This window comes from Vulpes lagopus, chromosome 22 (genome assembly GCF_018345385.1).
Source record: "Vulpes lagopus strain Blue_001 chromosome 22, ASM1834538v1, whole genome shotgun sequence".
In the NCBI taxonomy this organism is placed as follows: domain Eukaryota; kingdom Metazoa; phylum Chordata; class Mammalia; order Carnivora; family Canidae; genus Vulpes; species Vulpes lagopus.
This window is the reverse complement of record NC_054845.1, coordinates 7,233,563-7,247,062: the sequence shown is the minus strand read 5'-3', so window position 1 is coordinate 7,247,062 and position 13,500 is coordinate 7,233,563. Positions and strand designations below refer to the sequence as shown.

Here is a 13,500-nt window from a genome sequence, read left to right as displayed (position 1 = left end):
TCTCTTCCTCTCTGCACTTCCCTCCTAGAGCTCAGCTGGAAGAGGGATAGGAGAGGTCCAGGTCTTCCCAAAAGTAGTCCCAAAAGGATGTTGCAGGCCTCACTGGGTTGGTTTTCTCTGCTCCTCAGGTTAATACTAAACTGACCTGTGGCTTTCTCTGTGAGGCAGGCATCCAAATACAGACTCTCTAGAGTTGCTGGTTCTCCATAGTCTCCTTCTTTCCTGCATATTCATTATCCTGGCATTAGAGGTCTGGCTTGGATACTGACCTCTCCTCTTACCCCTCACCCAGCCCCTGTCCTAGCATTTTGTTAAAAGTCCCTCTACCCCAAATGGCTTCTTTGGGTGGGGCACCAGCAAGAGGCCTGGCCATCTTCTATAGTGTCCCCTTTCTTCACACCCAGAACAGCATTAGGGGCTCTGATAGTCCCTTCCAAAGAGGGACTCAGTACCTTCTAGAGAGGAGATAAGCACCAGTCCCAACTTATTTGTAGACTTGGTAGAGAGGGAGATGTTGGATGCTACCACCATTATACATTCTCTCCAGTCCTTTCTCAGCCTCAGCAAAGGTCATGAGCTCTTACCCCTAACAATGAGGAAGGTGAAAGGAAGAGGCTCTTCAGGAACCATAACTCAGCTCTAAGATTACTTCCTCCCTCTCAGTCGTCCCCCCATTTAGCCTGGGGCAAGGGCAGTAGTGAAAGCCACTTCTCTATAAGAACAGGGCTAATGGCTGAACACAACAGTTTGTGGTCCCCTGAAGCTGTAAAACATCAGACCTTTTGTCTTAAGCTATAATAGTTAATTCCAGCACTCCCCGCTACTTCTATCTGGTTACACTAACTTCTATATTAGGCCTTTTCATCAGAAGCCATTTCTCTGTAGTGGTGAAACTGTCATGCTGAGGGTGCAACAATGAAGAATTTCCTCGGACTTTCCTGGGGCTCAGGCTAGAAAATCAGCAAAGCAGACAAAACTTATCCTTAATGCCAAGTATTTTGATCAAAAACCTAGACCAATCCTTCCTAGATCCTTCCCAGGAATCTCAGCTCAAAGTGCTTTGTGCCCACCAATTACGGTTAGGTGTGTTGAGGTATGAGGTGTTAATTAGTTAAAAGGCTCTCCAGAAAGCATCAAAATCCAAAAAAACCTGAATTCCCAAATGTGCAACTTCTGGCAGAGTGATCCAGGTAAAGAGACATTTTTTAAGCCATTTATCCTGTCCATTTATAAATATGGTCCATCTGACTCTATTCCCCTTTAACACACCCTGATCCTTAGTTTTCTCTTTTCTGGCAAACTCCAGAAATCTCAACGTCTGGTCAAGCTTAACTGCTAACACTTCTGAGTATGACTTCTCATAGCCCTTGCAGCTACTTTTGTGACACACATCTCTGGATAACTCCAGACGTAGGACAGACAGCTATAGGATCAAAATGTCATCTGCTATTGAGGCTTCGGACTTTCACTGTATCTAACACAAGTGTGTACACACATATACACATCATGTGCACTCCACTGCATTTATCACACAACTAGCTTGATCCTATACTTACTGAACATGAGAAAGTATAGGAAAAATATTTCTTTTAAGTTTCAGGTGTTTGGGGAAAGCCTTATTTTTTTCTTTCAAAAAAAATCCACTTTAAGAGAGCATGACAAATTATCTTACAGTGCAAATGCTGCAACTGAAAAAGAAAGAGAAAGAAAAAGACAAAGGCCAATGTCTTCAATAAAAGACACCAGGGCACCTGGGTGGCTCAGTCTGTTAAGCAGCAGCCAAATCTTGATTTCAGCTCAGGTCATGATCTTAGGGTCTTGGGATTGAGCCCTACATTGGGCTCCACATTCAGTGTGGAGTCTGCTTGTCCTTCTCCCTCTGCTCCTTCCTCCCACCTTGTGCTCTCTCTCTCTCTTTCTCTCAAATAAATAAATAAAACCTTTAAAAATAATAATAATTTAACTGTGTATAAATAATAAACGCTAACATATGAGTGCTTCAACAAAAGAGCTGACTATGCTTTTAATATCAAGCCAGTTTCCAAGTGATGGGGACAAACCTCTGGGTACCATCTGGTCATTGTACTAGATCTCTAAACAGCAAAATAGACTCATTACCTTTAACACAATAAAGCAGCCATAAGCACAGTAATTTCTTGACATAATCATGTATTTGAATTTCCCACATATTGACTTTGGAATTTCTAAACCCTCCCCCAAATTACATGATTACACAGACTTTCAGTTTAATGGAATTCCACAAATATTTGCCAAGCTTCTCCTATGTGTGAGGAACTATACTTACTACAAATGTAATTGGAAGGAAATCTCAATCATACAACATCATATACACTACCACTTAACAAAATTGCAACTTCTCTGAGTTAGAAACTCAAATATTCCTTATTGATTTATTGATGCTAGAAGACAAAACTATCAAACTATAAAATAAATGATATCAAGTTGCAGTGATTAAGTAACAATCCATCCTTAGCCTGTGTAATTTATACCAAAGTTGGATCATAAACTCTGTCTCGTGATAAAGATGCTAATTCTGGTCAAAGAGTAAAATGCTAATAGGAATTCCACTCCTCTCAAGGTAAGGTGGAGCACAATACTAATGTAAAGTCATGTAAAGGTATTTCACATGAAAGGTTACGGAAGTTTAAAAATGTACTAAAAAAAATGATTCAAATAATCCTTAAGAGCCTCCCAAAACTATCTTCAGAATCACTTCTTTAGATTTGTCAGCTAAGCTTAGTTTTCAAGGTAAGCATAAAATGTCTCCCATTCCATCCCCAGTGGCTGAGGATTAAATCAGTATTATTTAAGAGGAAGTATAACATAAAGATTAAAGCAACCTTTAGAGCTAGACTATTTGAGTCTATTTCTTAGCTTGGCCATTTGCTAACTATGTGACCTTGGGCATGTCACTTATCTCTCCATCTATAAAAATGGAGATAATAATAAAAAACACCCCTCTCATCGTTATTGTGAGGTTTGACTAAATTTAACACACATTTAGTGCTTAGAATGTCAGACTATAATAGAAGTTATAAAAGTTTTTGCTAATATTATAAAGAAAATATCTCTATAGGAAAATCTCTTCAAGATGTTTTATCTATTAGATTAAATGTAAAAACAAATATATTTAATTATTAATAAAATTTCTAAATACGTAATAGTTAATTATAGCATAGAGTCAATCATTCCAAAATATTTCAAGGGCAGCCCAAGTGGCTCAGCAGTTTAGCGCCACCTTCAGCCCAGGGCCTGATCCTGGAGACCCGGGATAGAGTCCCACGTCGGGCTCCCTGCATGGAGCCTGGTTCTCCCTCTCTCTCTCTGCCTGTGTCTCTGCCTCTCTCTCTGTGCTTCTCATGAATAAATAAATAAAATCTTTGAAAAAAAAATATTTCAAAACAGCTCACCAAATGCTGAAGAGGTCTTTGCATCTTACCCGTCAACCCCTAGGGGGAGCACAAACTCCTATGCCCTCCTCCCTTACCTCCTCCTCCAAAAATTAGTCCTGATAATTAAGAAAACTGCAAGTCCAAGGACTATGTCGGACTATGTTTTATGGAAGTGAAGCTTTCAAAGGAGAGAAAGGTCAGAGTGCACATACCGTGGTGTCCTGTCTCTGCCCTGAATCCAACAACAAGGATTGACGCGAAGGGGATCAGAACAGTGCAGTTTGCACACGTTCTTCCAACACTGATGCCCTATTTCTGAGCGCAAACCTAACCCAGCCTGACTCAAGTGAGGCTTCAGAGGGAACACATTCTCCCACTGCTGACTCTGGCCCTAAGAGTTGTGCTCCTGAGCAGCCCAACCTCATCACTGACTGTCAGATCTGGGATGTGGGGTGTGGATTTTCAGCACACAGGCTATCTGAAATCACTTGTATCTTAGGGGCAAGCCCAGACAAGGTGATCCGGTTCAATGTCTTAGAGTTCTGCCTTGAAATCTTGGTATTGTCTCTTTTGCCTTCTTTGTGCATTTATCTCCCTCAACACCTCACAGAGAAGGTGTTCTGTATACAATCTCACAATCATTTCTAACCATCGCATTGTACCACACAATAATACAAGTTCGCCAACTTATGCATATTGCCCATGCTTAGTTTAATACAGACAGCATCCTTTAAAGGGCTCTTGAACAGGTCTGTATGAAAGAAATTAACAAAGCAGATATCATCTTTCAAGGATGTTTTAATACTTCGAATACAAAGTTGTATTGTTAAGGAAAAACACAACATCCTTGCCTGTAATTGCTATACACTCTTGTAAATTTACAAATACAAATTAAGAGATCTTTGGAAGCTAAGCATACTTTCTAAAATACTTTTTTAGGTTGTTTTGTTTTGCTTTAGAGGGACTGTACTGTCTTCAAATTTAAACTGCCTTTCTTCTTCCTGTAGTGTTAATGATAATATAATGATTCCTTTCTATTCACCATGTATAATCTCACTTTTCTCAAAGTAATGCTAGATTAATTATTAATGAAGTGAGTTAAAATGGTATGGTTGAAAATAAACTAGATTATATCTCTCTTAAACCCACCCACATAAGATGTTACAAATAAAATGACAAATCAAATTTGATTTTAAATCCAAGAAACTATTCCAATATTTTGCCATACTATGATTTTGTTGTCATCAAGTGTTAGCTGAAATACACAGTACGGTTGGTGACAACTAAAAATAAGACAAAAAATTATTGTTATAGAAGTTGACTATTTAGTGCTAATTTTCATTATCACTTTAGCACACTCCATAATCAAAATAAATTTTGTCTATTATACTCTATTATAGGAACTAGGATACAGAGATAAATAAGATTCAATAAAACTACAAATAAACCATTTTGACATTACTAAAAACACTTATCAAAATATAAGATTTTATAGAACTTATGGGTTTCACTATAATAAGGTGTACTGATTTCCTATTTTCAATTTAGATAGAAAGTTCAATCAAATTTTTCTCCTTTCCCATCTAATTACCAATGGTTCATTTACTGGTGCTGAGACCCCATCGACAAACGCAAAGTTTCTCCTGCCTCTTACTGCTGTTTAGTCATCTTATTTATTTATTTTTAAAGATTTTATTTCTTTATTCATTCATTCATGATAGACACAGAGGCGGGGGGGCAGAGACACAGGCAGAGGGAGAAGCAGACTCCATGCCGATCCCGACACGGGACTCGATCCCGGGACTCCAGGATCATGCCCTGGGCCAAAGGCAGGCACTAAACCACTGAGCCACTCAGGGATCCCCTGTTTAGTCATTTTAAGTTGGCATGTTTTAATGTACAATCATATATATATATATATATATATATATATATATATACACATACATAGTATACTTGAAACTGATATATATATATATATCAGTTTGGACATTGCTCCTGAAAATGAATTATATTTAATGTTCACAGTTATTCAAGCTGAACAAAAGTGATGGAGGAGCAGAGCAGACTGAGCTACTCCCTGTTCCACTGCCTGACCACTTGCTCCAGCACCACCTAGAAGCAATAATGGATTATTTGTTCATTCGCACTAAAGGTAAGGTTGGGTTTTCTGAATGTTTTTTCATAACACCCTGCTGTGCCTGAAGTGTTATCTGGCAATTGTGTTCAATTGACATTTTACAGTACAAAATTTAATTACTAATTTCTTTTTTTTTTTTTTTAAGTTTTTATTTATGATAGTCACACAGAGAGAGAGAGAGAGAGAGAGAGAGAGAGAGAGAGAGAGAGGCAGAGACACAGGCAGAGGGAGAAGCAGGCTCCATGCACCGGGAGCCCGACGTGGGATTCGATCCCGGGTCTCCAGGATCGGGCCCTGGGCCAAAGGCAGGCGCCAAACCGCTGCGCCACCCAGGGATCCCACTAATTTCTTTACTATAAAATGAAAAAGGCTGAGAAAAAAACTATTTAGTCTAAATTGCAATGTATACGTCACCTCTCAATGCCTATGTCATTAGCTTACATTTTTTGAAACTTAAAACATTTTCCAAGAAAGAAAACAAATAGTGTAAATTCTGATAGCAATAGCAAACACTAACTGGCAGGTGCTTCTAAAATCTTTCATCAAAATAGGACAAAGCTCTTTATCTAAAATTTATTCCTAATGCTCTTAAGAGGTATTATAAGAAATCAGATCAGAAAGGCACCACAATGAAAGGCAACCACTTCTAAGGTGAAATGTGTCCATGTTTCTATGGCAATTTCAGAGAAAGTAAACACTGTGACTGAAGTTGCTGGGATAATAAACCAGATCAAACTAAGAAGTTCAACGCTATTTATATAGCTGAATCATACCTTAGGAACACCCCCAACTGAAGGCACCAGGGCATATTCATTGTAAAGGCTGGCCAGCTCCACTGTGCAATCAGGATGTTTTTCCAAAATTTATCTATAATTTGGTTATTTGAGAACTTTTAACATACATTTCCATAACTTGGCTACTTGGAACTTTTAACACATATTTCTACAGGCAAAAAAAAAAGTCTATCAATGCTGATTAATTCCCAAGCCAATTTACAGAAGCCTATTTAACTTATAGTGTGTCTAAAATTTTTATTTTTCAATCATACTTAGTTACCCTTCACAACTGTCATACAAAATACTTTCAGAGCTCCAACTCCCCATTTCATCACTCTCCTAGAATACTACAGATTCCTATGCCCCAGGTATTTTTTTCCCTTTCTCTATCAGTCTAAAAGAGAATACACTCCCTCACAAACCTGACTGTATATAGGGGCATGGGAGAAGTGGTCTGGCGTAAAACAACAGATGTGGCCTCCATTTATTGATGACAAATAGGACATCTGCCAAATTGCTCTGCCTTTTAAAATACAGTGCTGGCCTCACAAAATGACCAAAGACAGAAAGGTTTGCCATCCATTCCTGGAGCCATCTTTTTTGAGGTGTTCTGGGTTGGGAAGTATGGTAGCAAAGAAAGGTTAATTTCTCTCCCAAGCCATAGGGCCCAAGAATCAGACTCTTCCGTCACTCTCTTAAATGTTCATACTGTATTCATAGATTGTGAATTGAAAGTATTCACGGATTGTGGACTTCCTGCCTCTGAGAGCGTAAGAGCACAAGTTCTGGCGTTAAGCAACGTCGGTATGAATCCTATAGAGGGTTTACTGTGAGGATTAAGTGACATAATGTATAAAAACTCCTAGTTTAGCACCTGACTCATAGTAAATGGTACTTGATAAATATGAATACAATTCATCTTGCCCGCTGAAGAGAATCATAATGTTGACATGTGTCAACAGGTACTCAAGACATATCTTCGAAGTTTTGGCTCAGAAACACACTCCACCAGCCCCATAACAAACATGACAAAATGTTGTTTTGAGAATTGCCCACGACATAAAATAATGACACAAAAAAACACCCCAAAACAATTACTTTAGCTGCTTTAGTGCAGGTATTGGCACCTCGTTCCCAGCTCCCATCTTTATCCCACACACCTATGTCCATGAGACCCAAATGATGATTTCTTCTAGAGAATTCATACTTAAGTAGAATTGAAAGCAAAAAAAGTAGAACCCTTCAATATGTTGCATATAATGGAGGAAAAATCAACTGCTATTCTGAAAACATGTTTGTATCCCAGTTCCCATTATCTAGTATATGGAATGAGCTACACTGCTTCCAATTTCCAAAGCATCACAGAGTTAAAAAGCCATAAACTACAATCTAAAGTGTTAAATATTTTAAACCTATAAGGTTGACGTCAAATATTAGGTAGAAAAAAGGTCTAATCTCTTAAACAGAAATATATTCATATGCAGAGTAGTACATAATTGTTAGATGTTACCAGTCTTGCATGTAACTAACTTGTCATTTTAAACCACAAGTCATCAAGAAGCAATTAAGATGCAGTCTATTGCAATATTGTGGTATACAACAATGCACTTACCAAAAACATGCAGCATTTATCAGTGTCAACGCTATCAAAAATAACCACATGGAAAAACACAGGGAAAAAAATTGATGGATTAAAAAAAGCCTAGTTTATTTTTTTTAAGATTTATTTATTTATTTATGATAGACAGACAGAGAGAGAGAGAGAGGCAGAGACACAGGAGGGAGAAGCAGGCTCCATGCCGAGAGCCCGACGTGGGAATCGATCCCGGGACTCCAGGATGGCACCCTGGGCCAAAGGCAGGCGCCAAACCGCTGAGCCACCCAGGGATCCCCAGAAAACCTAGTTTAAGTCTCCTATTAAATTTTTTAAAACCTAGGACCTGGCATATAAGGGAAGAAACGCAACTATAGTAGAAAGAAGACCTTACAAAGATGTGTAAAGATAAACATTGTTATTGTTTTCATTAGCTCAGAAGAAAATTGTTTTCTCAACTAAAATCATGCTTTCACAAATTAGAGAGGGCAAACTTACTGAAAACATCCTTTTTATTAATATATAAGACATTTCTTTTATTAATATACAAGATAGTCTGTTTCCTGGCATGATAGAGGAATGGACTATTCTGATTTGTCTAATATTCAAGTTAATAGAGAATTAGCAGTAAAATAATTAGAAGTAATACCTTAAATTGAGCTGAAAATAATATTTGATGATTTCACAATCTTTCAGTGGCTCACAGTTATGATCATGAATATGAATTATCACTATACTAAGGCTATTTGGAACAGCATTTAATAGTTTGATTAACATAAAATGTACTAAAGCCTTTCTTTTCTGTGTATGTTTTAATGCAAATAAAAAGAATCTTTGGCCAAACTCGGAAGAAGGGATTTTTCTTTCAATATAGAACAGGTGCTACATATTTCCTATATGATCTACACCTTTTTAGAGACTCTCCTTTTTATTTTGCTAGAGTAGACTAACCATGGGGCAGCAGATTGAAGATGTCCTCAGAAAGGTCCTTGATGTCAGAGGTGGTGTGGAAGAGAACCCCATCTCCTGCTTCTTTCCTCACTGGAAGGGAATGAAGGCCTCTAAAAACAGACCCTAAGGACCCATGCCCATCAATGACCTTCCAGGTTATTCCTAAAGATTAGCTGACATATCACAATGATTTGAACAACCCACTAGGAATCAAAAAACATTTGGAACAAATTTGAAAATATGAGGCCTGTAAACTTAAGTTAAAATTTTATTATATAAATCAAGAAGATCGATAGCTCACCATAGATATATATGCAGATATATATGCTTTCATATGCATGGAATATTTCTGGAGGGATACTTAAGAAAGTGTTAACAGCTATGGGGGTGGACTATGTAAGTGGGAGTGTGGAGTAGCTGGGAGTCTTCCTTTCATGCTCCCTTGCAACATTTTTTTTTAATCATATGCTTATATTACTTTTTCAATAAAATCTAATTTAAAATAATAACAATTTGGTAATTTTCTAGTATCTTTCATTATAAAGGCCATTTATTACATGCTTATTTTACTATCAGATGGGGAGAGATCAAGCTGATAATCTGTTGCCTCCTTCTTTTTTGCCACAAAAATAAACTTTAAAACAAAAGAGGCACAATTACTCAGCAAGGGCCTTTTTGAGAATATAAACCAGCACATAATGCAATTTAAAAATTGCAAATTTAGGACAGCCCTGTGGCTCAGCAGTTTAGCGCTGCCCTGGAGACCTAGGATCAAATCCTGCATCGGGCTCCCTGCATGGAGCCTGCTTCACCCTCACCCTCTGTCTGTGTCTCTGCCTGTGTGTGTGTGTGTGTGTGTGTGTGTGTGTGTGTCATGAATGAAAAAATAAATAAAATCTTTTAAAAATAATAAATAAATAAAAATTGCAAATTTAGTTGCAAGAATTTGTATATTCCTTACACTCTGTTACTTTTATTTTTTACAACACTATAGAGCCCACTGCTTTTTATTTTTTATTTTTTTCCCCCACTGCTTTTTATGATGGTATATTTTAAATTATCTTGCTGTGTTTGTTTTCACACACACAGGACCTCAGGTAGTACCAATATCTTAGAGTCCAAAATATAATTGTTTCTTAATTGTGCTGTTTTTTTAAGTTTCAAAATAATATGCTTTCTGACCTGTGGGTTAAAAGAAGAAAAAGTGATTGTTTCCTTTTTATCCAAATTCACACCCAGAATAGCACACTCCTTTTCACATAATCTAAAGGCACAAAATAACAAAAACTACTACAAGTCATTTGCAACTACCACCCACTCTTCTTTTTATATAGAAATCTTCCTGTTGGTTTTAAACTTCCATGTGTCAGTGTTGGGGAAAAGCTTAGACAATACTTGGAGCTGGGTGGATGTACTGTGGGCACAGTCTTCCCACACTGCCAAGGGGAGTTTGAGCTTGAGAAAGAGACATGCATTATGAGGCTTGTTACACAGCTTCACCTTGAACAAGGGTCTTGAATGTACAGGCACACCAAGTAAATTGAAAGTAGTAAGTAGCTTCAAGTCCATCTTTCAGCATCATCTTTGGCTGTCTAGATACACACACGCATACATACACACACACCCATATATATATAGTTTCATACTGACTACCAAAATCAACTTTAATCTCATATGCACAGGATTACTCACATTCGTTTATGTTAAGAGGCCCTTTTCCAACGCCTGTGGGCGAGTTCTGACTTCCAGGATACCTTACCACATGTCATGCACCCAAAAGATGAAATCTCTAACAGGAAGCAAGCCCCAAGTGGAAGGAAGGCAGAAAGAGATAAGGGAAAGAAAAGGCTTACAAGTTTCTTGCCAAGTAGAGGAGGAGAAATCTTGTCTGGTGGTTGAGGGGTGGGGAAGCCTTCTCCCCGCATGCAGTGGCAACCACAAGGACCTGGGATGCTGCTTGGGGCACGGACTGCCTTCCGCCGGCGCCTTCTGCACTGCAGAAACTATCCTCCGCCGTCGCTCTTCACTTGGCCGGAGGGTCCCCTGAAAACTGTCTACCGGGAAAGTTCACACTTGTCCGGGTTTCGGGACCTTTTGCGTCTAGAGGGTTATTCTGGCTTGGGGAGGGGGCTGCTCGGGCGCGTCGGTCCGTGGGTGAACGGCGCATTTCCTAGACTGCGCGGGGGAGGGGGCCCGCAGGTGGGGGGCAGCTACGCTTCCTGTGGGGAGCGGGGCACAATCATCCCGTGGCCAGCATTTACACTGAATCCTCCCTTCCTCCTTCCGCCAACGGTTTAGTGAAGCTTTCAGAGAAAATGAGGGAAAGCATCCATCAAAACGCAGAGACGCAGAGCGGAACTTTTCCTCTGCTGTCAGGGGCGGGGGAGAAAAAGTGACTTCTCTTCCCCCGGCCCAGAGCTGGGTCTGGGAACCTCCGGGCGGGGAAGGAAGGAAGGTCTGGCGAGGGGGGGCGGGGGGACACTGCGGAGCCGGCGATGCCCCCGGCGGTGCCCCCGGCACCCGGGCCCCGCAGCCCCGCCCGGGCGGCTCGGCCTCACTCACCTTGATGATGCTGCTGCGCCGGGGGGTCGCGCGCGCCGCCTCCAGGAGGCCCGCCTCGCTGTCGGCCGCGGCCCCCGCAGCGCCGGGCAGCGCGACCCCGCTGCGGCGGTCCCTCCAGCGGCCCCCGGCGGCCGCAGCCACGCCCTCCCCGCAGGCGGCGTCCGGACCCCCTCGGGGGTCGTCTTCGCCCGCGGCCGCGTCGGGCGGCGCGGGACCCTCCCTGCCCGCCGCGCCCTGGGCCATGGCCGGCGAGCCGCGGAGTCCGCCCCGGCGCCCCGCGCTCCCGGCGCCCCGCGCTCCCCGCCCGGAGGCGGCCCTGCCGGACTCTGCTCAGCGCCCCGCGGCGGCGGCGGCGGCGGCGGCGGCGGCGGCGGCAACTTTGCGCAGAGGCGGCATCGCTCGGTCCGGGAGGCCGGCGGTCCGCGGGGGCGCGGCGGCGGGAACCGGGAAGGAGACGCGGGCGCCAGCGGGCAGCGGCGGAAAGGAGAGGGAGGGGCCGGCACGCGGGGCGAGCGCCCGCTCCGCGCCAGACAAAGGGCACCGGCGCCCGATCCCGCGGCCTCGGAGGCCGGCCCCACCGCGCCCGCGCCCGCGCCCGCGCCCCGCGCCCGCGCCCCCGCCACCTGCCGCGGACGGCCCCAGGAAGTGCGGCGGCCTCCGCTCCGCCGCGCGGTGACAGAGGGGGAAGACTTGTTTTGACAGCCCGTGGGGATTGGCAGGCGTCTGAGCCTCTTAGGAGCCCGGCGCCGCCGAGGAGGGGTCGGCCCGACCAATCCCCACCGCCAAGGGGTGTGCCCGGGCGCGGAGCGGGGAAGGATGTGCTCCGCCAGCGGGAGCCGGCCCGCGCGGCTCGGGGACCAGCGAAGGGGCGAGCGCGCGGCGCTCCGTGCACACTCGGGGAAGTCCGGGTGTCCGGGAGGAGCCCGGGGGGCACCCAAACCCGGGGCGGGAAGCCGTGGGCCAGGCAAAGCAATTTGGAGGAACGGGGTGTCGAGCCCCAGTCGTCAACGTGTTTGAGGCCACAGGGCGCAGCTTCGCACCATCGGGGGTTTGCAGGCTCTCGCGCCTACCCTTTGAGGTCAAGTCCTTGTAGAGATAAACCAGGGCTTCCTGGGGCCATGGAGTTGAATCATTTCGAGTCGGGTTTCATAAAATGACCATCTTCGGTTCACTCTGCAATGTGAATGAACGGAACAAGGAAAGGGAATCAGATAAAAGAGGCGAGGGTAACAGACAACTAAACCAACTTAAATCCCTCTGGAGAGTGACTCCTAGCAGAGCAAACATATGATGGAAGTTGGTTAACTACAGGATGAGGCGGAGAAGTTAGTTTCTATCCTAAAACATCCCTACGAGATAATGGTTCAACCCCCTTTCTCTAGATAATCCTATGTAAACGTATTTTGCTCCATTCCAGCAAGTTACTAAACCAAGAAAAGGGAAATCTTTGGATAATGCAGTATCACAGCATACTCAGGTAGATATATAAAAAAAAGGATGGCTCTGGGGTTCTCTAGTAGGACAGAGGATGATAACTGAGTTTAAAGGCTTTTTAATATCCGAATCTATATTAAACCTTACTTATAACATTAAATTATATTTTAATTAGTAATAATTTGATAATTTGAGTTGATACCTGTTCCTTTGGGCCAAGAACATCAGAAATCTTCAGCCTTTTAAACTCAAAATTTGTTTGAATTTCAGAGACACAAAAAGATTTAGGGATCATCTAGGGCATCTAGGGCATCATTTCATTTACAAATGAGATAAAGGCCTGGGAAGCTTTGGTTTCTTGTCTACTACTTAGTGCAGGAGCTCAAATTAGAACCCACCACTAACTCCTCCTGTAATCTCAGCTACTTTATCTCTCTCCTCTGAGGTGGCAAGCATGGAAGAAAGGATAAGGCCCTTGGGGGGGTTTCAGCTTTGATGTTACCTGTAGGTAAAACTCAGAAAGCTCAAGTTTACCTTTTGTTATTGAATGCAGCCCTGTAATGAATGTACTGTAGATTAGCAACCTCTGGTTTTAGAACCAACACCACCCTCTAGTGAGATTCTAAGAAC

The 13,500-nt window shown here is 42.6% G+C and overlaps 1 protein-coding gene across 2 annotated transcripts in view; it reads right to left on the bottom strand.

Annotated features, from left to right (window-relative positions):
* The window catches only part of PLCL1 (phospholipase C like 1 (inactive)), a 332,194-nt gene extending 320,451 nt beyond the window's left edge, over positions 1-11,743 (bottom strand). The window contains exon 1 of one of the 2 annotated variants that reach the window (XM_041737357.1): positions 11,437-11,743. In XM_041737357.1, coding sequence (XP_041593291.1) covers positions 11,437-11,679 — 243 coding nt within the window. In that variant the 5' untranslated portion in view covers positions 11,680-11,743. Of the gene's footprint in view, positions 1-10,727; positions 11,315-11,436 lie in introns of those variants that run through there. The other variant, XM_041737358.1, reaches the window with a different exon arrangement.
* Positions 11,744-13,500: the final 1,757 nt, after the last annotated feature.